Consider the following 26,302-nt stretch of genomic DNA (forward strand, 5'->3'; position numbering starts at 1 on the left):
TATCAGGGAAATACAAATCAAAACCACACTCAGATATCACCTCACGCCAGTCAGAGTGGCCAAAATGAACAAATCAGGAGACTATAGATGCTGGAGAGGATGTGGAGAAATGGGAACCCTCTTGCACTGTTGGTGGGAATGCAAACTGGTGCAGCCACTCTGGAAAACAGTGTGGAGGTTCCTCAAAAAATTAAAAATAGACTACCCTATGACCCAGCAATAGCACTGCTAGGAATTTACCCAAGGCATACAGGAGTACTGATGCATAGGGGCACTTGTACCCCAATGTTTATAGCAGCACTCTCAACAATAGCCAAATTGTGGAAAGAGCCTAAATGTCCATCAACTGATGAACGGATAAAGAAATTGTGGTTTATATACACAATGGAGTACTACGTGGCAATGAGAAAGAATGAAATATGGCCCTTTGTAGTAACATGGATGGAACTGGAGAGTGTGATGCTAAGTGAAATAAGCCAAACAGAGAAAGACAGATACCATATGTTCACTCTTATGTGGATCCTGAGAAACTTAACAGAAACCTATGGGGGAGGGGAAGGAAAAAAAAAAGAGGTTAGAGTGGAAGAGAGCCAAAGCATAAGAGACTCTTAAAAACTGAGAACAAACTGAGGGTTGATGGGGGGTGAGAGGGAGGGGAGGGTGGGTGATGGGTATTGAGGAGGGCTACTTTTGGGATGAGCACTGAGTGTTGTATGGAAACCAATTTGACAATAAACTTCATATATTGAAAAAAAAATTTAGAGAAACGATTATCTGATTATGGAGTTGGCCTCAGACTAGTTCCTTTAAAGAGTAAAAGAAAAGAGAGAGACAGAAGAATAGATAAAAAAAATTAATGATGTTTTCTTGTCTCTTCCAAGATAATACACAGGTAACAAAATAAATTATTATAATTTTTAATGTTTACTTATTTTTGAGAGAGACAGAGTGTGAGCAGGGGAGGGGCAGAGAGACAGAGGGAGACACAGAATCTGAAGCAGGCTCCAGGCCCTGAGCTGTCAGCACAGAGACTGATGTGGGGCTGAAACCCATGAGCCATGAGTTCATGACCTGAGCCGAAGTCAGCCACTTAACAGACTGAGCCACCCAGGTTCCTCAAATTATTATACATTGATTGCATGGTGGAATAAGAGCTAGGCAAGGAACTTGTAGATAATGAGACCAACATGAGAAATCATGAGTATACATGAGGAACAGCAAGAGAGCCATGGCTAGAATCAATGGAAAATAACACTGGAAACTTTGGGAAGGGACATTAAAAAATAAAAAAGAAAGAAACCAGCTACAAGAGAGAATGTGCTGTATTTCATTTATATGAACTTCAAGAAGACAAAACAAAATGATAATGATTGAAGTCAGAATAGTGATTTTCTTGAGGGAAGGTATAGGTCCAGAAGGAACCTCTAGAGTCCTAGAAATCCTCTATATTTTGATCTGGGTAGGGGGGATGATAGGTATATAGATATAGATACAGATATATAGATAGATATAGATATAGATAGACCAAGCTGCACACTTAAGAAAGATTCCAGTTAGTAAGTAAAAAAATGATTGAATTTTAAACATCATTATTTTGGCATTTAATCTAATTTATTTAATCAGGCAAAGATCATCAGGCAAAGTTTCATGGATGAAACTTTTAGCTGGAAGGATGATAGGGAAGTTTACAGAAGAAAGAACAGGTTCTCACTACCTGAACCCACTGACCTTATCAGGCATTAGGTACCTCCAGATTTGATGCAGTAGAAATCACTAGCACCATCTATGTCATATTTTTAAAATTAAAAGGTACAACTGTAATCTAATCAAACATCTAGAAGTGACATCTAGTTTATAGAAAATACGGATGATAGAGGTACACATTAAATTATGCTACAAAAAAACTAGCAACTGCATTAGTTACCTATGGCTACATAGCAAATTACCACAAACTTTAAGTTTTAAAGAATATTTGTTTTCTCACAGTTTCTGGGGGTAGAGAGTAAGGCTTAGCTCGATCCTTCGCTTGGAGTCTTAAAAGGCTGCAATCATGATGTTGACTGGCACTCTTTTAAATTAATTTGTTATTTTTTAAAATTTAAGTATATTTAAATTTAAATTATACTTAAATTTAAGTATACTTTTTTTACTTTTATTATAATTGACACACAATGTTACATTAGTTTCAGGTGTACAACATAGTGATTTGAGAAGTTTATATGCAGTTATGCTCACAAGTGTAGCTACCATCCATCAACCATATAATGCTATTACAAGCCATTGACTATCTTCTCTATATTGTACCTTTTATCTCCATGACTTATTTCATTCCATAAATGAAAGCCTGTATCTCTCACTCCCCTTTGCCTATTTTGCCCTATTCCCCATTGCCTCCCCCCTGGCAATCAGTTTGTTCTCTGTATTTATGGGTCTGTTTCTGCTTTTTCTTTGTGTTTTTTTTTTATTTTTTAAGTTTATTTTTTGAGAGAGAGAGGTGGGGAGGAGCAGAGAGAGAGAGAGAGAGAGAGAGAGAGAGAGAGAGAATCCCAAGCAGGCTCTGCACTGGCAGCAGGAGCCCAGTGTGGGGCTCAAACTCATGAACAATGAGATCAAGACCCTAGCCAAAATCAAGAGTCAATTACTTAACCCACTGAGCCACCCAGGTGCCCCTGATTTTTCTGTTTTGGCCAATAGAATAGATGAAAAGTTGCTCAACATCACTAATCATCAGGGAAAGGCAAATTAAAACCATAATGAGATATCACCTAACACCTGTCAGAATGGCTAGAAAAAAAGATAAGAAATAACAAGTGTTGATGAGGATGTGTCTACATCCTCATCCATTTTTGGTAAGAATGTAAATTGGTGCAGCTACTGTGGAAAACAGTATGGAGGTTCCCCAAAAACCTAAAAAAAGAAATACCAAAATACATACATACATACATTCATACATACATACCATATGATCCAATAATTTCAGTACTGGGTATTTACCTTAAGGAAACAAAACACTAATTCGACAGGATACATGCACCTCTATGTTCATTGTAACATTATTTACAACAGCCAACATATGGAAGCAATCCAAGTGTCTATCAATAGATAAGTGAATAAAGAATACACACACACACACACACACACACACACACACATACATATACATATAATGGAATATTACTCAGCTATAAAAAGGGATGAGATCTTGACATTTGTGACAACATGGATGGACCTATGGACCTAGAGAGTATTATGCTCAGTGAAATAAGGCAGAGAAAGACAAATACAACATGATTTTGCTTATGTGCAGAATCTAAAAAAACAAAAGAAAACAAATGAGGCTCTTTTTAACATTGAAAAAAGTCACCTACTTGGAATTTATCTTTCTTTAAGTTATAATGAATAGATCCAATTTAATTTTTTATATGGTTACCCAGTTGTCCACAGCCTATCAACATTTTTCACCAGATAATAGTTTAGGAAGTCCTAATAAAATTTAAATCTTACTAGTTTTGTGTGTAACATAAGAGTAGATAGCTTTTCTGAGTGAGACTTCAGAGTTTTACTTGCTTTTAAAATTAATAGAATCAATGTGTTGGCTTTATGGTATTTGGTTTATCTACTCAAATAACTTTTTCAGGCATACTTTCTTGGCTTTAATTGACTTCTGTATTGGAGAGGCTATTAATACAAACATAAAATAGCAAAAAGAAAGAAAGAATTACAGAAAGATAGAAAGGAAGAAAGAAAGACAAAACAGAGTGGCCAAAATGAACAAATCAGGAGACTATAGATGCTGGAGACGATGTGGAGAAATGGGAACCCTCTTGCACTGTTGGTGGGAATGCAAAGTGGTGCAGCCACCCTGGAAAACAGTGTGGAGGTTCCTCAAAAAATTAAAAATAGACCTACCCTATGACCCAGCAATAGCACTGCTAGGAATTTATCCAAGGGATACAGGAGTACTGATGCATAGGGGCACTTGTACCCCAATGTTTATAGCAGCACTCTCAACAATAGCCAAATTGTGGAAAGAGCCTAAATGTCCATCAACTGATGAACAGATAAAGAAACTGGTTTATATACACAATGGAGTACTACGTGGCAATGAGAAAGAATGAAATATGGCCCTTTGTAGCAACGTGGATGGAACTGGAGAGTGTGATGCTAAGTGAAATAAGCCAAACAGAGAAAGACAGATACCATATGTTCACTCTTATGTGGATCCTGAGAAACTTAACAGAAACCCATGGGGGAGGGGAAGGAAAAAAAAAAAGAAGTTAGAGTGGAAGAGAGCCAAAGCATAAGAGACTCTTAAAAACTGAGAACAAACTGAGGGTTGATGGGGGGTGAGAGGGAGGGGAAGGTGGGTGATTGGTATTGAGGAGGGCACCTTTTGGAATGAGCACTGGGTGTTGTATGGAAACCAATTTGACAATAAATTTCATATATGGAAAAAAATAAAAAATTTTTAAAAATGAAAAAAAAAGAAAAAAAAAGACAAGAAAAGAAAAAGAAAGACATGCAGATAGATACATAGATATACATAAATAGATGAAGAAAACAGTCTGGAAGACAACATTACCCAAGGAATAAGAGTAAACTCCATGATAAGAATTTTACTCCAGGATGCTGTTCTGAAGAGAGCATAGCATATGTGAGACTACTGCCTTTAGGCCTGCTTTCAAAGTTTCCTTGGGCTGGTATCTGGGAATCTGAATTTGGAGAGTCCTCTTACCACTAAATTATTATCCATTTCCCTAACTGATTAGAGTGGCTCACTGTGCCTACATTGTTTGTACAAGCAATATGGTTTATGCTGAACAACTGCTTTCCTTTAGAGACTCTTGGATTGATAAAATCCCTGCACTCCTAGGCAAGTTTACCTGGTAGATAGTGTTTCAGACATATCATCATAACCTGTTGGGGGAATTAAGCACATATGTGTTACTTCTTTTGAAGAGAACTCTTGGAAGCTCCTTGTTTCTTCCAGACCTCATCGCATGGACTTTTTCCCTTTGCTGATTTTTCTTTGCATCCTTTCATTGTAATCATAGTCATTCATATGACTATAAGCTAAGTCCTGTGAGTCTACCTAAGTGAATCATCTACCTTCTGGGTGGTCCCGGGAAGTCCTGACACAGATACTTAATAAGAACATAAAATAAGTAAAAGAAGAACTCAAGGACTATATAACAAACAACAGATTTGAAGAAAACAAAATTTCAGAGCTAATGAAGTAAATAGAATATCACCATTATCCTATTGTGGTTATAGACATAGAGGATAAATATCAAGATAATTCAGAAGAAAAAAAATAACATAATAAAAGAATATCCAACATAAGAATAATTGGTGTCCTTAAAATAGAGAACTCACCTGATAGAACATAAGATGGGGAGGGGTAGCTTGGGGATGTTTAAAAACACAGTGGCGGGAACCTGGGTAGCTCAGTTGGTTAAGTGTCTGACTCTTGATCTCTGCTCAGGTCATGATCGGTTTGGTTCGTGAGATCCAGCCCCATGTTGGGCTCTGCGATGACAGCACAGAGTCTGCTTGGGATTCTCTCTCTCTCTCTCTCTCTCTCCCTCTCTCTCCCTTCCCTGTTCACTCTGTCTCTCTTTCTCTCTCTCAAAATAAACTTTAAAAAAAAGATACAAAATAAAAACACAGTGATAGAAATTTGCTGAAAGAATGAAAAACAATTTACAAAAGAAAGAATATGCTATGTACTAGGAGAAATGGTATAGATTGATCAGTACTGTTATATCCTGATTGAGTTATTGAGCTTCAAGGAGAATAATTCTGCAGATTCTGGGCAGAAGTAAGAGAGATGGAATAAAAGAGGACTTTGCTATTGTATTATAATAAAAGAGGACTTTGCATAATCTGTCTATTATGATTAGACAGATTTGGAGGGATGGGTACATGGATTTTTAAAAATGTTCTCTGCACTTCCATATATATTTGAAATATTTTATAATAAAGTAAAAAAAAGATTTTTCAATCTTTCCTGATTACTTGTTTGTATTTAAACTCTTCTCGGGGCGCCTGGGTGGCGCAGTCGGTTGAGCGTCCAACTTCAGCCAGGTCAACGATCTCGCGGTCCATGAGTTCGAGCCCTGCGTCAGGCTCTGGGCTGATGGCTCAGAGCCTGGAGCCTGTTTCCTATTCTGTGTCTCCCTCTCTCTCTGCCCCTCCCCCGTTCATGCTCTGTCTCTCTCTGTCCCAAAAATAAATAAACGTTGAAAAAAAATTAAAAAAAAATAAACTCTTCTCAAGTGTAGAAATAAAAATATATATATTTTTTAAAATCAGGCAGTCTTCAGAGTTTAAAAAAACAAACCATAAATACTTTTATTAAGAATGGTTTCAGGGCACCTGGGTGGCTCAGTCAGTTAAGCATCTGACTCTTGATTTCAGCTCAGGTCATGATCTCCAGGTTTGTGGGATCAAGCCCTGTGTTGGGCTGTGCAGTGACAGCATGGAGCCTGCTTGGGATTCTCTCTCTCCCTCTCTCACTGCCCCTCCCTTGCTTGCATGCGCGCGCTCTCTCTCTCTCTCTCTCTTAAAATAAATAAATAAACTTTAAAAAGAGAATGTTTTCAAACACATAGAGAATAGCATGCAATCCTCATATACGTTACACATTACCCAAGCAGAGACTCCCAAGCAGGCTCCACATGGGCTTGAACTCACGAATCGTGAGATCATGACCTGAGCCGAAATCAAGAGTCATACACTTAACTGACTGAGCCACACAGGTGCCCCTGTTTTTACTTTTTTAAACTTGGTGGGAAAGGCAATCACTTGTGTGCAGTCTTCTGATCCCTACCTGGTTGCATGAGAATGTGTGTAGGGCACAGAATACTTCTTTATCAAGAAGTAAAGAGCCTTGGCAGCCTGTTCTGGGTTTATCACCTTGAGTGACAATCTCTTTCCCTGTTTCAGATTCTGTGTACTCCTTTGTTCTGCTTAAGCAGGCGCATCATATGGCCCTTAGCCAACCCCACTACTATATCCATTCCCAGAGGGGTGGGAATGGGGTCCTTTGCTTGCAGCAAAAGAGGGGTGCATGCAGGCCATTGCCCACATTGGCTGCAGGCTGCGACCTGTTGACCACGAGAGACTGAAACCTACTGCTGAAGCTGGTCTTATTCTGTCTCTTCTGTGTGAGAGTAAAGGTTTGTGCTATCCAGTGCCTATGTGAGTCTTATCTCCCTTGGTGACCCTGACATTTATATACCATGGAATGAGTAGAAATCCTGTGACTGCTGCTCTTGGTGGCAGGTATCCATTCCCTACTGTGCTATCTTCCATGCAGTAGGACTTTTCCTTGCCTGGAGACGGTAACAGGTGTCGCTTGATAAATCCATTTACACATATGCTTACACACTCATCTTATTTATTTATGAAATTTTATTTTAATTTTTTTAAAGTTTACTTATTTATTTATTTTGAAAGAGCAAGAAAGAGAAACCATGTGCTCCTGAGCCAGGGAGGGGCAGAGATAGAGGGAGAGAAAGAATCCCAAGCAGGCTCCGCAGTGTCACTGCAAAGCCCAACACAAGGGTCAATCTCATGACCCATGAGATCATGACCTGAGCTGAAATCAAGAGTTGGACGCTTGGGGCACCTGGGTGGCTCAGTCAGTTAAGCGGCCGACATCGGCTCAGGTCATGATCTCGCGGTCCGTGAGTTTGAGCCCCGCGTCGGGTTCTGTGCTGACAGCTCAGAGCCTGGAGCCTGTTTCAGATTCTGTGTCTCCCTCTCTCTGACCCTCCCCCGTTCATGCTCTTTCTCTCTCTGTCTCAAAAATAAATAAACGTTAAAAAAAAAAAATTAAAAAAAAAAAGAAACAAAAAAAAATAGTTTGATGCTTAACCAACTGAGCCATCCAGGCACCCCAACCTTATAACGTTTTAAAAAGCAAATTTCTGGGGGCGCCTGGGTGGCTCAGTCGGTTAAGTGGCCGACTTCGGCTCAGGTCATGATCTTGCGGTCTGTGAGTTCAAGCCCAGCGTCGGGCTCTGTGCTGACAGCTCAGAGCCTGGAGCCTGTTTCAGATTCTGTGTCTCCCTCTCTCTCTGCCCCTCCCCTGTTCATGCCCTGTCTCTCTCTGTCTCAAAAATAAATAAACATTAAAAAATAAATAAATAAATAAACAAATAAATAAATCTGTCCATTTTGTGGTTCATGTAAACATTCCATAACATTTAAAAACCTTAAAGATTGTAGCACCTATGGTTTATTTTCAGTGTCTGTTCATTGAAAATTTTCTAGTGAACTGAAATATAGAAAAAAAAATTGGTAAAAGAGTGATGTGAATAATGAACCCAGTAAAATATATATTTAAGATTATACAAGTATAGAATTATGAATACATGGTAGTTTCTAAATGTTATAAGCCTTGGCAGATACAAAAAAAATTGCAAGGATTTGGAAAGTGAGCTGATTTCCTCATTTGTTATTGCAAGGAGTCAATTTATACTGTCTAAAAGTTAAGAGTTAAATGAAACATAGTTACTCCCGCCTCTTAATGCTTTTCACTGACTTTAATTTTAGAAGCATCTTTTAGGAACTAATATCTCTTGTGGTAGAATAGCATTTTACCTCAGCTTCAGTAGTCACTCCATTTTTATTTCAGCTTTTTAAATGTTAAATCCATGTAATATAGTTTTAGCTTTGAATTAAAATACCATATGTGCCTTCCCATGTGATAAATGTCTATCCTTTTACCCATTTACTCATCTGGAAAAATGTTTGTAGTGGAGTTCTTAATGGTAATAATAGTTACTTTAGGGTGATGGAATTTGGGGTGAGGCTTTATATTCTCTGGCATTTACTGAATTCACTGAGTTTTTTTTTTTTTTAATGAGCATTACTCTTTTTGCCAAAAGCACTGAAGGCATGTGTGTGTGTGTTTATGTATATGTTTACGTACATATTTATATATTTACATATACATACTGGCATTATTAGAGAAGTAAATGACTATGACTATTTTGGCAATGCTGCTGCTGCTGCTGCTGCTACTGCTTTCACTTGCCTCTAAGAGTTATAATGGGACTTATTGCTTATTTCAGGAAATACCACTGATGTTCACAAGTATATTTAAAAAGAATAAGCAACCACTTCACACTTACTACAATGGCTATTAAAGAAAAGACAACTGGAAAATTACAAGTATTGGTGAGAATGTAGAGAAATTGGAATCCTTGTGTATTGCTGGTGGGAATGTAAAATGGTGCAGAGACTATGGAAAAGTTTGGCAGTTCTTCAAAAAACTAAACATAGAATTACCATGACTCAGCAATTCCATTCTTAGGTACAGTGTATCCAAAACATTTTTAAGTCAGGGACTGAAACAGATACTTTCATGTGGTGATCATTGCAACATTATTCACAAAAGCCAAAAGGCAGAAACACCCCAAGTGTGCATCAACAGATGAACAGATAAATAAAATGTGTATATATATATATGTTGTGTATACACACACACACACACACACACACACACACACACACACAATGGAATATTACTCAGCTATAAAAAGGAATCAAGTTCTGATACATGCTGCAACATGGATGAACCTTAAAACCAAATGAAAACCAAGCTAAGTGAAATAAGCCAGTCACAGAAGGACAGATATTATATAATTCCATTTACATAAAATATCTAGAATAGGTGAATTCATAGAGACTGCAAGTAGATTAGAAGATTGGAAGTAGGGGGAAGAAGAAATGGGGATGACTGCTTAATGGCTACAGAGTTTCTGTTTCAGATGATGGAAAATTTTTAGAAATAAATAGTAGAGAGGGTTGCAACATTGTCAACATAATTAATATCAATAGTACATTTAAAAATGGTTAAAATGACAAGTTTTATGTTATATACAACTGACCCTTGAACAATCTGGGGTTTAGGGGCATTGACCCCCCCCCCCGCACAGAAAAATCCACAAATAACTTTCGATTCCCTAAAAACTTTACTACTACTACTACTACTACTACTACTACTACTACTACTAACCTACTGTTGACCTAAGCCTTACCAATAACATAAAGAGTAGATTAAAACACGTTTTACATATGTATTATATACTGTAGTCTTACAATAAAGTAAGCTACAGAAAAGAGAACATCAAGAAAATCATAAAGAAGAAAAAACACATTCACAGTACTATATTGTAAAAAAAATCCAAGTGTGAGTGGACCCAAGCAGTTCAAACCCCTGTTGTTCAAGGGTCAACTGTATGTTACCACAATACAAAAGAATAAACAATGGGCTAGATTCATTCAGTATTAAAGTTTTCGTTCAGAATAGTATATTATTTCATACTGCTCCACAAACTAGTAATGTTGTCGGCATAGGTTTTATACTCTAACCTAGTATTTTCAAAATTTATGAAGATGTTTATTACAGCATCATTTATAATAGAAAAAAACTGGTAGTCAAAACTACCATACAACCAACAACTGCTAAATGGTTGGACAAACTATGGTAATTAACTTTATGGGAAATTATACTGTCATTAAAATAATCATAATTATGTAGCAACAAAGAAACTGATTATAACTTTAAATAAAAAGGATATTTTGTATATTGTAACTGGAAATACGTAAAATAATGTATACTACGGGAAGATAAATAATAATTAGGCTATAGTGTTTTGGGATTGTGGAATGTCAAAATAACTATTTCTTGTTTTCCATGCTTTCCATAATTTTGATATATTTTATTGAAAATAAATTAGGAAATTAGACGGTATGGTTACAGGCTCCCTGCTCCACTGTGGAGGCAGCTTGACTTCACCCGATTCAGCAGTCCCATTTGAGTGTCTACAGCTGAGCCGTCCAGGTTTTAGGACCCACTTGAGATTCCCTGACGGCCTCCGACTAGAAGCTTTGGGATCATGGTCCCAGCAAAGGCGGTGTCGTGCCGACCTCCTTCTGGTCCCAAATAATGCATGGGACACTAAAAAATTATTTATCTCGAATAAAAACTTAAGTGGGCTTCCGGTATTTTCATTTACCAAATCTGGGAACCCTACCTCCACCCACCCATCTACCACTTTATCCCTTTCACACCGCCCCCTCTTACCTCTCCTCACTCTCCTTCCTCATTGTCACTCCCCTCCTCTCTACTCCATCACCCGGCTCCGCGGAACCAGGGCTCCACCCCCACTGGACGAGCCCAGGGTCCCCCACTGCAACCTCTTCACGCAGACCAAGTTCTACTCCTCCCCTTTCCCGCCTCCGCGGAACTCGGAATTCTCCCCACACCCACACCCGGTCCGAACCCAACCCTCCACTCCGTCCAGGCCCAGCAGATCCCCGGGTCCACCCCCTCCAGCCCCAGCGCGCGCGGCGCGCAGGCGCAGGCGCGGAGGGCGGGCGCGGGCGGAATGGGGACTGCAGCGGCGGCAGCGGCGGCGGCCGGGGAGGGGGCGCGCAGCCCGAGCCCCGCCGCGGTGTCGCTTGGCCTGGGCGTGGCCGTCGTGTCGAGCCTGGTGAATGGGTCCACGTTCGTGCTACAAAAAAAGGGCATCGTGCGCGCCAAGCGACGAGGTAGGGCGGGCCGCAGGGGCTGCGCTTTGGGTTAAGGGGGTGAGGATGGAGGGAGCAGCCGCCGGGAGATGAGCAGGGGAGCGGCCGCAAGTTGGGGGTGTTTGGGTCGCTGCTTAGACCCGGCCTAGGGCCAAGGCGGAGCACCTCGGAGGGCAAGCTGCTCGGGCGGGAGTCTCCTCGCCCACCTGAAGCGCAGGCACTGCCGCGGCCCTGCGCCCTAGAAGCGTAACAGCCGCTGCCGCGTCTTGTCCTCTCGCAGTTCCCGAAGCTGTCCGGGAATCAACCGATGCACCCTGAGCCGTGGTAGTTGTGTCTCCCCCACCCTTTTTCTCTTTTCCTAGCGTCTAGAGAGGCTTTGTTCAATTTTACAGGGTTTCACCAGCTGACTTCTTTCTTCCTTCCCAGACCCTCCCACTCCCTCTGCAGCCGCGCAGCCTACCAACCTGCCCTCCGGTTGGAGCCTAGGCGACCCTGTCACCCGCACCCATTCGCTGCTAGGGAAACCTTCCGGTTTATAGTATCCCAAAGTGGTCGGAGTGCAGTGCTTGCCCAGAAGGAGCAACCTCTCGCCTAGACTGTGGCCTCGGCCTAGGGGAGAGCAAGACCCGCTAATTTGCCTCCCCTAACCCCCTGCAGTGACCACGCCACTGCAGAAGAAAGAACTAGGCAGGGCCGCGGGGGGTGGAGCGGGGAACAGGTGGGCCAAGAAGGCTCTCACTCGCAGGGTCAAGCAAGAGGTCTGTGCTTCTTTGTAGCTTCTGTTCCTGGGGTCCTTGATTGAGATACTCTGGTTTAGACTTGAGCCATCTGGCTACAAGTGATCTTCAGTGTGGAGAAAACTGAAGGCAGATTTTTCTGAAAAAGCAAAAAATGGGTCAACTGAGTATTCCCCTGGTGGATAAGCCACCAGACCCCACTCCTTAGTAATGTGGAAAATGAGAGATGTAGCACAGTTCGTTGACAGCGTCTGTGTTAAGAGAACCCTGGGAGATTTACTGAATGCAAGATGTAGCATGCTGTGAGACACAAGAAATGCTGCTCTCAGGAGGACAGAGAATCTTGTGGGTTGTTAGCTGTTATTTTCACAAGAATAGTATTAAGAGTTCTCAGGAAAATGAGACCACCAGGTCAAGGGTTTGAGAATAAGTAAACTTATTTAATAGTGCTGATTCCAGAACACAGGTGAAACTTTCTCAGAGTTTCCTGGATGGAGAGCCAAAAATCCCTTCAGAAAGACTGTAATCTCAAATGAAAATATAAAATCATGGATATTTGTTTAAAGAATTCAACTTAGAAGTGAAAACACTGAACTTTACATAAAATCTGAATAAAACCAAGTATGCTTTCCTTGGGATGCAGACATGTCTCTAAGACACATCTGGCATTGGCCTATTTTTCTGGAAGCACCTATCAGTTTGACAGGTTTCAGGGGTGTGTGAAGTGTTTACTGTAACTTAAACATAACACATGTGCCCATTGATAAGATATGTGAGAAGGGCACTCCTCCTCTGTAGTGTCCTTCCAAAAACCTACAACCCCAGTCTCACCATAAGAAAAACATCTCACAAACATTGAGGAATATCCTGCAAAATATATGACCAGTCCTCTGCCAAAGTTGTAAAGTCTGAGAGACTATCACAGACAGGAGTCGTCTAAGGACACATAATGATATTAGGTAAAATCTAAGGAAACCTGAATACGGACTTTAGTTAATAAAAACAAACAATTATTGAGTAAAACTAAAATGTGTTTTTTTAGCTCAGCTTATGTGTTTGAGGATATTAGTGAATAAGAAAATAAAAAAAAACACAACCAGAAAAAAACCCACCCATAATTGATGCTGTTATTTATAACTATGTACTATGCCTTTAAATTAATAAAGTGAAAATGTGCTATTTGCTAATTTCATACTTTCCCACTTACAACCCATTGCTGCAGATTCAGGTTAGCTGGGTTGCTCACCGTGATGGAAGACAGACATATAGTCTTGTTTTGATAAATGTAGTTTTGATTTGTTCAACAGATATTCTTGAAACTTTTATTATGAGGATATGCAGTTTCAGAATCTACTCTCCTTAAAATCTTTTCCCACCTCTGCTAACAAGCAGTAGAGTTGACCATTATGAAATGACTGATATGGGAGAGAGAGGAGGAAAGAGGAGGTAGCTAAGAACTAGGAAGTCAAGGTCTTGCATTAAGGGAGACCAGTCAGTTTCTTACACTGTAAAAAACTGTCTCAGTGAAAGTTTCAACTTTATTATTATTATTTTTAATATAATTTATTGTCAAATTAGCTAACATACAGTGTATACACTGTGCTCTTGGCTTCGGGAGTAGATTCCCATGATTCATTGCTTACATGTAACACCCAGTGTTCATCCCAACAAGTGCCCTTCTCAATGCCCATCACCCATTTTCCCCTCTCCCCCGCCCCTCCATCAACCCTCAGTTCTCTCTATTTAAGAGTCTCTTGTGGTTTGCCTCCCTCTCTGTTTGAAACAACTTTTCCCCTTTCCTTCCCCCATGGTCTTCTGTCAAGTTTCTCAAATTCCATGTGAGTGAAAACATATGATATCTTTCTCTGACTGACTTATTTTACTTAGCATAATACCCTCCAGTCCATCCACGTTGTTGCAAATGGCAAAATTTCATTCTTTCTCATTGCCAAGTAGTATTTCATTGTATATATAAACCACAGTTTCTTTATCCATTCATCTGTTGATGGACATTCGGGTTTTTTCCCATAATTTGGCTATTGTTGATAGTGCTGCTATAAACATTGGGGTACATATCCCCCTATGGATCAGCACTCCTGTATCCTTTGGATAAATTCCTAGTAGTGCTATTGCTGGGTGGTAGGGTAATTCTATTTTTAATTTTTTGAGGAACCTCCACACTGTTTTCTGAAATGGCTGCACCAATTTGCATTCCCACCAACAGTGCAAGAGGGTTCCCATTTCTCCACATCCTTGCCAATGTATGTTGTTTCCTGAGTTGTTAATTTTAGCCACTCAGACTGATGTGAGGTGGTATCTCAGTGTAGTTTTGATTTGTATTTCCCTGATGATGAGCGATGTTGAGCATCTTTTCATGTGTCTGTTGGCCATCTGTTGTCGTCTTTGGAAGTGTCTATCCAAAATCTATAAAGAACTTACCAAACTCAACACCCAGAAAACAATCCAGTGAAGAAATGGGCAGTTTCAACTTTAAACAAAGTGCCACATGAGAGCATTGAGTTTTAGCTTCAGGAGAGGCAAGTTTTGGTCACAGCCCTTCTACTGGGGGTTTTGGGGCCAAGTTTCCTCTGTTACAGGCTTTCACTCACTCTTGAAGGGACCTTCCCAATAAACAGAGTAACCGGATAGTCCAGGAGCACTTTCCATAACACAAGCTCATGGTGGACTACCTGACTCCTGGGGCACCTCTGAAGGACTCTGTATGAGAAGAGGGCAGGGGGCACAAGGGGCCACAGATCATTTATAGTATGTCTAGTGTCAGAGTCCAGTTAAAGAAAGATTTAAGTGAGAAAAACAAGGTAATTGTGGGGTGTGAAAGCATTTGTGGAAAGCCAGTTACAACTTCAGAATTCTGGCACACGTAGGCAATGATGGCTAGGGAGGTTGATAGCCTGGGGGTGGTATCCTGCCCTGGGACAGGCTTTGTGGAAACAGTCTCAGGAAAGTCATGTGGTTGAATTTGCTGGAAGCTTTGGAAAATTGCATAGTAAGTTACTTTATATAGAACGCCCTAGACCAGGATGAACCAGCAGATCTTTTTAAAATCCCTTTCTTCAAAACCAGGAGATACCACCTTACACACATTAGGATGGCTATTATAAAAATAAAAGAAACAAAAAACAAGGCATAAAATAACAGGTATTGGTGAAGGTGTGGAGAAATTGGAACTCTTGTGCATTTTTGATGGGAATGTAAAATGATGCACCTGCTTTGAAAAACAGTATGGCGAGTCTTCAAAAAATTAAACACAGACTTAACCATATGACCCATCAATTCCACTTCTGGGTATATACCCAAAAGAAGTGAAAGAAGAGTCTCAAACAAATATTTGTACACCCATGTTTATAGCAAGAACAAAAGGACATAGCATAAACAAAAGGTGGGAGCAATCCAAATATCCATTGACAGATGAACACATAAGCAAATTGTGGTATATACATTTAATGGAATGTTATTTAGCCTTTTTAGCCTCTTATGATGGTAATTCTAACACATGCTACAACATGGATGAACCTTGAGAACAGTATGCTAAGTGAAATAAGCCTGTTAAAAAAAGATGAACACTGTATAATTTCACTCATATGTGGTACTTCGTCAAATTCACAGACACGGAAAGTAGGATGGTGGTTGCAGGGACTGCAAGAAGCAGGGAATGGAGAGTTAGTGTTTAACGAGTACAGTGTTTGAGAAGATAAAAAGGTTCTGGAGATCAGTGGTGGTAATAGTTGTACAACAATGTGAATGTACTTAATGTCATAGAATTGTACACTTAAAAGTGTTTAAAATGATAAATTTTATGTTTATTTTACCATAATAAAAATCCTTTCCAGGTTTCATAGTCTCTTTCCTGAGGAGTATAGTCTAAAACTGTAGTCATACTGTTAAGACACTGGAAAGGTGAGTGAGTTGTGTTGTGAGCATGGAACCTGGGATTCAGGCATTCTGCCTGCTGTCCCAAGCCTTCTGTACATTGTTTCTGAAGCACGTGCATTCCCTGGCTGTGGGATGTATGTGTTCTTTCTCGTTGCTTCTCCTGCCATCTCCAGGCACACTTAGGTGCCTCCACATCCACAGAAAAGACAGACACACATTGTCTTCATCCCTGCAGTGGTCTGCGATTAGTTTCTGCTGCTTCTGTGAACCCTTCAGACCCTGACAGATGGGGTCAGTTTCCTCCCCCATGCATTTCCTTGGCGCTGGTCCTCAACCCCCTTCTGCCTCTGAAACCCATGGGATGATGGCCTGTTTACTTGTCTGCTCCCCTGGATCTCGGCTTATCAAGGCAGGGCACAGCTCCTGTCCACTTGGGAGGCATGTGATGGATACTCAGTAATGCTAACTGGCCATGTATAACTTGAGTGAAGAAGGTAAAACTGGACCTTATATTTTATGAAAAGACTTCAGAGCTTTCTTCAAGGTACTTAAAGCTCACGTCATTTACCTGTGGCCTCTACTAAGTAAATGAAGCCAGAGTTACTGCTACATCTGAACATCTACACCTATCTGATCTCTGTCTAGTCCTGAAGAGAGATCATTGTTGATAAGGAACATGGTGAGAATAGCTCTGAAGCCTGTACCTGGTTTAACTGATACTGTTTCCATAAGAAGAGAAGATAAAGGAGGCTACTAATAGAAAACCCATGGTGTCCCAGACTCATGTATCTATCAGCTTGCTGAGCCCCCTCTCTTCTTTCTGTCTTTTCCTCCCTCCTTTTCTGCTTTCCTCCTTCCCTCCCTTTCTCCATCTCTCCATATAGTCTCTTCACATGTGGCTACCTTGGGCTTCCTTACTCCATGGTCTCATGGGGAAGTCAGATCCCTTACATGGTGGGTAGCTTCCCTTAGACCAGATCTTCCAAGGATGATGGTGGGAGCTGTGTGGATATTTGTGGCCTGATCTCAGAAGTTTTGCAGTGCCACTTCTGCCACATTTTATTGGCTTACTCAGGGCCAACCCAGGTTCAGTGTGGGAGGGGAATGTATAAGGCATAGATCCCCTGAGGCATGCACCTGATATGGAACTGCTGGTATCAGGATTTTAACCCAGCTCATGCTCATTATGAAGATCATCTATTTTGCCCTGGTCCCTGTAGGGAAGGTAAGAGGGAAGATAGATTTACCTACAGATAAGGCTTAAGTGTGAAATTTACTTTGTAATCTGATACTGTGTTATTATAACTGTGAATAATACCCAAAGACTTTAAGGCAAATAAAAATTTATTCTCATTTTCATACAATGTAAGTGAAATAACCCTTGGTCTTATTGGATTGCTGTTGAACAGAATATATTTTTTCCTCAAAAATATTTGTATAGTATAAAATGTTATTTATATTTTCAGTCCAATTAAGTCCGTAATGAGTAAACAGTCATTTAAAAAATTTTGGGGGTGCGTGAGTGGCTCAGTCAGTTAAGCATCTGACTCTTGATTTCAGCTCAGGTCATGATCTCACAGTTCATGAGTTCAAGCCCTGCATGGGGCTCCATGCTAACTGTGCAGAACCTGCTTGGGATTCTTTTTCTCTCCCTCTCTCTCTGCTCCTCCCCTGCTTGCTCTTGCGCATGCTCTCTCTCTCTCTCTCTCAAAATAAATAAACTTTAAAAAAAAATTGGGGGGAGGGTGCCTGGATGGCTCAGTCATTTGAGCATCTTACTCTTGATTTTGCCTCAGGCCATGATCTCACAGTTCATGAGATTGAGCCCCATATCTGGCTCCATGCTGACAGCACAAACCCTGCTTGGGATTCTCTCTCTCCCTTTCCCTCTGCCCCTGCCCTGCTTGCACGTATGTGTGAGGTCTCAAAATAAATAAGTAAACATTAAAAAAAAAAACCTTTTTTAACCATGATGGACTAGAAAAGATAACTTTTCACATTAAATAGGTAATGGGGATTAAGGAGTACACTTGTTGTGATGAGCACTGGGTGATGTATGAGATCATGACCTGAGCCAAAATCAAGAGTTGGTCACTTAACTGACTGAGCCACCCAGGTGCCCCTAAAAGTGATGTTTTTATAAACTGTATACATACACAAGTATGTATTATACATACATATATGTATATAGCCAAAAAGATTTCCAGGAATATCATATCTATTTCCATGCTCATATTTAAATGTAGAGGAAATATAAACATATATTCCCAAAATTTGTTTTCCACAATTTTGGCTTCTCTCTGCTATAGTTGCATTCTACTAGTCATGACTGAGAGCTCATTATCATAGATTGTTCTGTTCACATAAACAGAGCACACTAGTACAGCTATAAATATCTGACATCTACCTGTCATGAAAGCAAGAATCAGTCACCTTGGCTTCTCTGCCCTCAGGGTGGGTTGGGGGCAGCCTCCATCTCTGTGAGGAAAAAAATGGGAGAGAAAGCTCTGCAGTTACAGCAAGGAGGCAGTGGATGCTCTTTCAGGGCAGAAACCATCCCTTGGGAGACTTTTTAAGTCTTCGTATTCACTAAGGATTGTGTACATGATGATTCTAGTAAATACTTGATAGATGGACACAGTAAGAAAATAGAATACAAGTATTGCATTGAGCTTTCTGGGGGAGTATGATGAGGAAGGAGAATGTGTTAATATATACCAGATTCATTTTCCTCTTGAAACACAATGTCATTTCCTGAAGAAACTGAGAAACTACCATAGCAGTTATTGCATTATGGTCACCATTGTGTGGGCTAACCTAGAAGTTTATGTATTGCTTATAAACTGTTTCTTTTTTAAAAACATTAGAGTATAATTACATAGAATAAGCTGCACAAATCTTAAAGGTACAGTTTGATGAGTTTAGGGTTAAGGTTAGGTTAGGGTTAGGGTTATTTGACAAATAAATATACGTGTGTATCTAACACCCTAGTAAAGAAATTGATTATTGCTGTAGCCCTAGAATGTTCCCTCATGTCTTTTTTATATTCTGTGCTCCCCACACCACAGCAGAGTACCCAATCTTCTGATACCTATCTGCATAGAATGAATTAGTTTTGCCTATTTTTGAACTTCATGTAAGTGGAATTATATAGTATGTACTTTCTTACGTCTATTTTTTTTTATTTGGCTCAGCATGGTTGAAGATTCATTATGCTATTATCAATAGTACATTTATTATATTGCTGAATAGTGTTCCATTGTTTGAATATACCATAATTTGCTCATTCATTCTCTTGTTGATGAACATTTTGGTTGATTCCAAAGTTTTGCAGTTTGAATAAAGGTGCAATGACAAGTCTCATATAATTCTTTTTAAAACATAATGTTTTCATTTCTTTCGTGTAAATACCTTGGAATAATAGTGCTGGATCATATAGTAGGTATATAAGTAAATTTAAGACATTACTAAATATTTTTCCCACTCTGTACCATTTTACATTCTCATTAGCAATATATGAGGGTTTTAGGTGTTCCATATTATCTTCAACATTTAGTGTGGTCATATATTTAAATTTTAACCTTTCTGGTAAGTGTACAGTGGTATCCTGTGATTTTCATTCTCTTTTTCTTGATACCTTATGGTAGTTTCTTTTAATGAGTTTATTGTCCATTTGTATATGTTTTTTAATGAGGTGTCTTTTAAAGAGCTTTGCCTATGTTTTATTGGATTGTGTCTTTTTGTTATTGATTGTTAGTTTGTACGTATATTCTGGATACAAGTCCTTTGTCAGATAAAGGAATTGCAAATTTTCTCTGTGGCTTGCCTTTTCATTTTCTTAAGGGTGCCTTTGGAAGGACAGAAAATTTTAGTTTTGATGAAGTTTAATTTTGTGTGTGTGTGTGTTCTGTTTTAATTTTAATTTCAGTAACTGAACCTACACTGTTATATTAGTTTCAGGTGTACAGTACAGTAATTCAACAATTTCATACATCACTTGGTACTCATCACAAGTGGATTCTTCAATCCCCATCAACTATTCACCCATCCCCCACCTGCCTCCTCTCCAATAAGCATCAGTATGGTCTCTATAATTAAGAGTCTATTTCTTGGGGCACCTGGATAGCTCAGTTGGTTATGTGTCCGACTTGATCTCATGGTTCGTGAGTTCAAGCCCTGGGTCGGTCTCTGTGCTGACAGCTCAGAGCCTGGAGCCTGCTTTGGATTCTGTGTCTCCCTCTTTCTCTGCCCCTACCCTGCTCGTGCTCTGCCTGTCTTAAAAACAAACATCAAAAAAATTTTTTTAAGAGGAGTCTGTTTCTTGTTTTGTCTTTCTCTTTTTTTTCCACTTTGCTTGTTTGTTTTGTTTCTTTAATTCCACATCTGAGTGAAATCATATGGTATTTGTCTTTCTCTGACTGGCTTATTTCACTTAGCATTATACTCTTTTGCTCCATTCATGTTGTTGCAAATGGCAAGATTTCATTCCTTTTGATGGCTGAATAAGACTCCATTGTATATGTGTATATATATATATATATGACATCTTCTTTATCCATTCATCTATCGATTGACACATGGGCTTTTTCCATATATTGGCTATTGTAAATAGTGCTGCTATAAACATAGGGGTGCATATACCCCTTTGAATTAGTGTTTTTGTATTCTTTGGGTAAATACCTGGTAGTGTGATTGCTGGATCATAGAGCATTTCTGACTTTTTGAGGAACCTTCATACTGTTTTCTACAGTAGCTGCACTTGTTTGCATTGTCACCAATAGTGCACAAGTGTTCCTTTTTCTCCACATCCTCACCAAACCCTGTTGTTTCTTGTGTTGTTGATTTTAGCCATCTGATGGGTGTAAGGTAATATCTTATTATGGATTTGACTTGCATTTCCCTGATGGTAGGTAAATGATGATTAACATCTTTTCATGTGTCTGTTGGCAATCTGTATGTCTTTGGAGAAATGTCTGTTCATGTCTTCTGCCAATTTTTAAATTGGATTGTTTGCTTTCTGGGTGTTGAGTTTTATAAGTACTTTTTAAAAAAAGATTTTATTTCTGGGGTGCCTGGGTGGCTCAGTCGGTTAAACGGCCAACTTCGGCTCAGGTCATGATCTCGTGGTCCATGAGTTCAAGCCCCGCGTCGGACTCTGTGCTGACAGCTCAGAGCCTGGAGCCTGTTTCGGATTCTGTGTCTCCCTCTCTCTCTGACCTTCCCCCATTCATGCTCTGTCTCTCTCTGTCTCAAAAATGAATAAACGTTAAAAAAAAAAAAGAAAAAAAAAGATTTTATTTTTAAGTAATCTCTACACCCAATATGGGGCTCAAACCCAAAACCCCAAAATCGAGAGTCGCATGGTCTGACTGAGCCAGCCAGGTGCCCAGAGTTTTATAAGTTCTTTATATATTTTGGATAACCCTTTATCAGATATGTCATTTGCAAATATCTTTTCTCATTCCATAGATTGCCTTTTAGTTTTGTTGATTGGTTCCTTTGCTGTGTGGAAACTTTATTTTGATGTAGTCCCAATAGTTTATTTTTGCTTTTGCTTCCCTTTCCACAGAAGACATGTCTAGAAAGAAGTTACGATGGTCCATGTCAAAGAGGATACTTCAATCCAAGGTTCTCTTCTCAGATTTTTATGTTCTCTACTAGGATTTTTATGGTTTCAGGTCTCACATTTAGATCTTTAATACATTTTGAATTTGTTTTTGTGTATGGTGTAAGAAAATGGTCTAGTTTCATTCTTTTGCATGAAGTGTCCAGTTTTCCCATCATCATTTGTTGATAAGACTGTCTTTTCATTAGATATTCCTTCATGCTTTAAGATTAATTGACCATAGGGGCACCTGGGTGGCTCAGGTAAGCCTCTGACTTTGGCTCAGGTCATGATCTCACAGTTTGTGAGTTCGAGCCCCGTGTTGGGCTCTGTGCTGACATCTCAGAGCCTGGAGCCTGCTTTGGATTCTGTGTCTACCTCTCTCTCTGCCCCACCCCTGTTTGCACTCTGTCTCTCTCTGTCTCTCAAAAATGAATAAACGTTAAAAAAAATTTTTTTAAGATTAAGTGACCATATATTTGTAGGTTTATTTCTGGGTTTTCTATTCTGTTCTCTTGACCTATGTGTCTATCTTACTTCCAGTACGACTAATCGACCATACATTTGTGGGTTCATTTCTGGGTTTTCTATAATATTCTCTTGATCTATATGGCTGTCTTACTGCCAGTACCATACTGTTTTGATTATATTACAGCTTTGTAATGTAACTTGAAATCTGGAATTGTGATACCTCTCAATTTGCTTTTCCTTTTCAAGATTGCTTTGGCTGTTTGGGGTCTTTTGTGGTTCCATACAAATTTTAGGATTGTTTCTTCCAGCTCTGTGAAAAATACTAGTGATATTTTGATAGGGATTGCATGAAATGTGTAGATTGCTTTGGGTAGTATAGACATTTTAACAATATTTCTTCTAATCCATGAGCATGGTATGTCTTTCCATTTCTTTGTGTCGTCTTTAATTTCTTTCATCAGTATTTTATAGTTTTCAGAATACAAGTCTGTAACCTCTTTCATTAGGTTTATGCCTAGGTATCTTCTGTTTTTGGTGCAGTTGTAAATGGGATTGTTCCTTAATTTCTCTTTCTGCTACTTCATTATTGCTGTATAGAAATGCAACAGATTTCTGTACGTTGATTTTGTATCCCACAACTTTACTGAATTTGTGTGTCATTACTAACAATTTTTTGGTGGAGTCTTTCAGGTTTTCTTTTTTTTTTTTTTTTTTTAATTTATTTTTGGGACAGAGAGAGACAGAGCATGAATGGGGGAGGGGCAGAGAGAGAGGGAGACACAGAATCGGAAACAGGCTCCAGGCTCTGAGCCATCAGCCCAGAGCCTGATGCGGGGCTCGAACTCCCAGACCGTGAGATCGTGACCTGGCTGAAGTCGGACGCTTAACCGACTGCGCCACCCAGGCGCCCCTTCAGGTTTTCTATATAGAGTATCATGTCATCTTCAAATAGTGCAAGTTTCACTTCTTCCTTGATAATTTGGATCTCTTTATTTCCTTCTCTTATTGCTATGGCTAGGACTTCCAATACTATGTTAAATAATAGTGGTGAGAGTGGACATCCCCTCTTATTCTGACCGTAGAGGGAAAACTCTCAATTTTTCCCCATTAAGGATGATATTAGCTCTTGGTTTTTCATAGATGGCCTTTATTATGTTGAGATGTGTTCCCTCTAAACCTACTTTGTTGAGAGTTTTTCTCATGAATGGATGTTATGCTTTGTCAAATGCTTTTCTTCATCTTCTGAAAGGATCATATGGTTCTTATCCTTTCTTTTATTAATGTGATGTATCACATTGATTGATTTGCAAGTATTGAACCACCTTTGCAGCCCAGGAATAAATCCCACTTGATTGTGTTGAAGGATTCTTTTTTTTTCTTTTCTTTTCTTTCTTTCTTTCTTTTTTTTTTTTTTTTTTGAAGGATTCTTTTAATGTGTTGTTGGATTTGGTTTGCTAGAATTTTGTTGGGGATTTTTGCATCATGTGAACATCCAGGATGTTGGTCTCTTTTTCAGTGGTGCCTTTATTTGGTATTAGGGTAATGCTGGACTCATAGAATGAGTTTGGAAGTTTTACTTCCTTTTTTTTTTTTTTTTTTTTTTCTTGGAATAGTTTGAGAAGAATTGGTATTAACTTTTCTTTCAATGTTTGGTAGAATTTGCCTGTGAAGCTTTCTGGTCTAGGACTTTTGTTTGTTGAGAGTTTTTTGATTACTGATTCAGTTTCTTTGCTGGTTCTCAGTCTGCTCAAATTTTCTGTTCCTGTTTTAGTTGGTAGTTTAATAATGTTTCTCACAGTTTATCCATTTCTTCCAGGTTGTCCAATATGTTGGCATATAGTTTTTTGTAACATTCTCTTATAATTGCTGGTATATCTGTGGTGTATCTGTTCAAAAAGAATGTGTATTCTGCTGCGTTAGGATGAAATGCTCTGTATGTATCTGTTAAGTCCATCTGCTTTAGTATGTCATTTAAAGCCATTGTTTCCTTGTTGATCTTTTGCTTAGATGGTCTGTCCATTGCTGTAGGTGTGGTGTTAAAGCCCCCTACTATTATATTATCAATGAGTTTTTTTATGGTTGTGATTAATTGATTTATATATTTGGATTATCTAAGTTGAGGGCATAAATACTTATTGTTAAATCTTTTTTGATAGACCCTTTTATTTTGCAGTACCCTTCATCTCTCATTACATTCTTTGTTTTAAAATCTAGTTTGTCTGATATAAGTATGGCTGTTCCAGTTTTATTTTAATGTCTGTTAGCATGATTAATCATTCTCCATCCCCTCACTTTCAGTCTGGAGGTTTCTTTGGGTCTAAAATATGTCTCTTGTAAGAAGCACATTGATGGAGCTTTTTTTAAAATCCATTCTGATGCCCATTATCTTTTTATTGGAGCATTTAGTCCATTTACATTCAGAATAATTATTGATAAATATGAATATAGTGCTATTGTATTACCTGTAAAGTCAATGTTCCTGTAGATTGTCTCTGTTTTTTTCTAGTGTTTGTTGTTTTTGGTTTCTCTTTCCCATTGGAAGGGTCTCCTTTAATATTTCTTACAGAGCTAGTTTAGTATTCCTGAACTCCTTTTTTGTTTATCTTAGCAACTCTTTATCTCTCCTATTCTGAATGACAGCCTTGCTGGATAAAGGATTCCTGGGTGCATATTTTTCCCATTTAGCACATTGAATACCTCTTGGACTTGAATGCCTGTTTCCTTTCCCAGGTTAGGGAAGTTCTCAGCTATAATTTGTTCAAATAAACCTTCTGTCCCTTTTTCCTGCTCTTCTTCTTTTGGAACTCCTAAGATACTGATATTATTGCACTTTATTTTGTCGTTGAGTTCCCTAAATCTACCTTCATGATCTGATAGTTTTCTTCTTTTTTCTTTTCAGCTTCATTATTTTCCATAATTTTCTATTTATTCATTCATTCATTCATTCATTTTTTAATATTCATTTACTTTTGAGAGAGAAAGAGAGAGAGCATGAGCAGAGAGGGGAAGAGAGAGGGAGACAGAAAATCCCAAGCAGGCTCCATCCACACTGTGCACTGAACCTGATGCAGGGCTCAAGCACAAACTGCGAGATTATGACCTGAGCTGAAATCAATAGTTGGATGCTTACCTGACTGAGCCACCCAGGTACCCCTTTAATTTTTATCTTCTATGTCATTTACTCTCTCCTCTGCTTCTTCAATCCTTATTGTGACTGTATCCAGTTGTGTCTCAGTTATAACATTTTTAATTTCAGCCTAATTAGTTTTTCAGTCTTTGATCTCTGCAGGAAGGGTTTCTCTGGTTTCTACTACCCAGCTGGTATTCTTATGACTGTTGTTCTAAATTCTTGTTCAGATATCTCGTTTATATCAGTTTTGAGTAAATCCCTGGCTGTGACTTCTTCTTGGTATTTCTTTTGGGGAGAATTCTTCCATCTTGTCATTTTGGCTATGTTTCTGTCTTTTACATATTATGAAAGCTTGTTATGTTTCCTGCTCCTGAGAGTAATGCTATATTAAGAAGAGGTCATGCACTGTCCAGGGCCAGGTACTTCAGAAGTGTTTCTGGTGTATGCTGTGTGCACTTTGCTGTTGTGTTTTGGCTGCTCTTTCCCACAGGTCAGTCCTCTGGAGAGTTTCTCCTTGCTTGCAGTGGGGAGTGTTTGGACCTTTAATTAGGTGTGCTTTGTTTGTTTGTTAAAATAAACCTGAATAATAATAATATGTCTGAATGAGAAAAAGAGAAAAGAAAAAGAAAAAAAGCAAACAACCCCATAAGCCTGATTTCAAAGAAACAGAAAAAACAAAAAGCCTGGGCCAAAAAAAGAGAAAAGGAAATGAAAAAACAAACAACTATAAGCCTACTTCCAAAGCGGGGAGGAAAAAAAGCCTAGTCCTGTTTCCACCTGACCTGAAGCTGACATTTTGGAGCACTCTGTGATCAATAGAGTTGTGACTGCAGGTAGCCTGTGATGGTTGGTCCCCTGGGGGAGAGGCCCACTACACTGGGTCACAGTCACACCTGCCCTAGTAAAGATGTATCTGCA

The 26,302-nt window shown here is 39.2% G+C and overlaps 1 protein-coding gene across 1 annotated transcript in view; it reads left to right on the plus strand.

The window, feature by feature from the left end:
* Positions 1-11,393: 11,393 nt before the first annotated feature.
* NIPA1 (NIPA magnesium transporter 1) overlaps positions 11,394-26,302 on the plus strand; it is a 104,103-nt gene continuing 89,194 nt past the window's right edge. Inside the window, exon 1 of the mRNA XM_040493893.1 lies at positions 11,394-11,568. Coding sequence (XP_040349827.1) covers positions 11,406-11,568 — 163 coding nt within the window. The 5' untranslated portion in view covers positions 11,394-11,405. The remainder of the gene's footprint in view (positions 11,569-26,302) is intronic.

The sequence above is a fragment of the Herpailurus yagouaroundi genome, unplaced genomic scaffold (genome assembly GCF_014898765.1).
Source record: "Herpailurus yagouaroundi ecotype Mexico unplaced genomic scaffold, PumYag 185, whole genome shotgun sequence".
Lineage (NCBI taxonomy): Eukaryota > Metazoa > Chordata > Mammalia > Carnivora > Felidae > Herpailurus > Herpailurus yagouaroundi.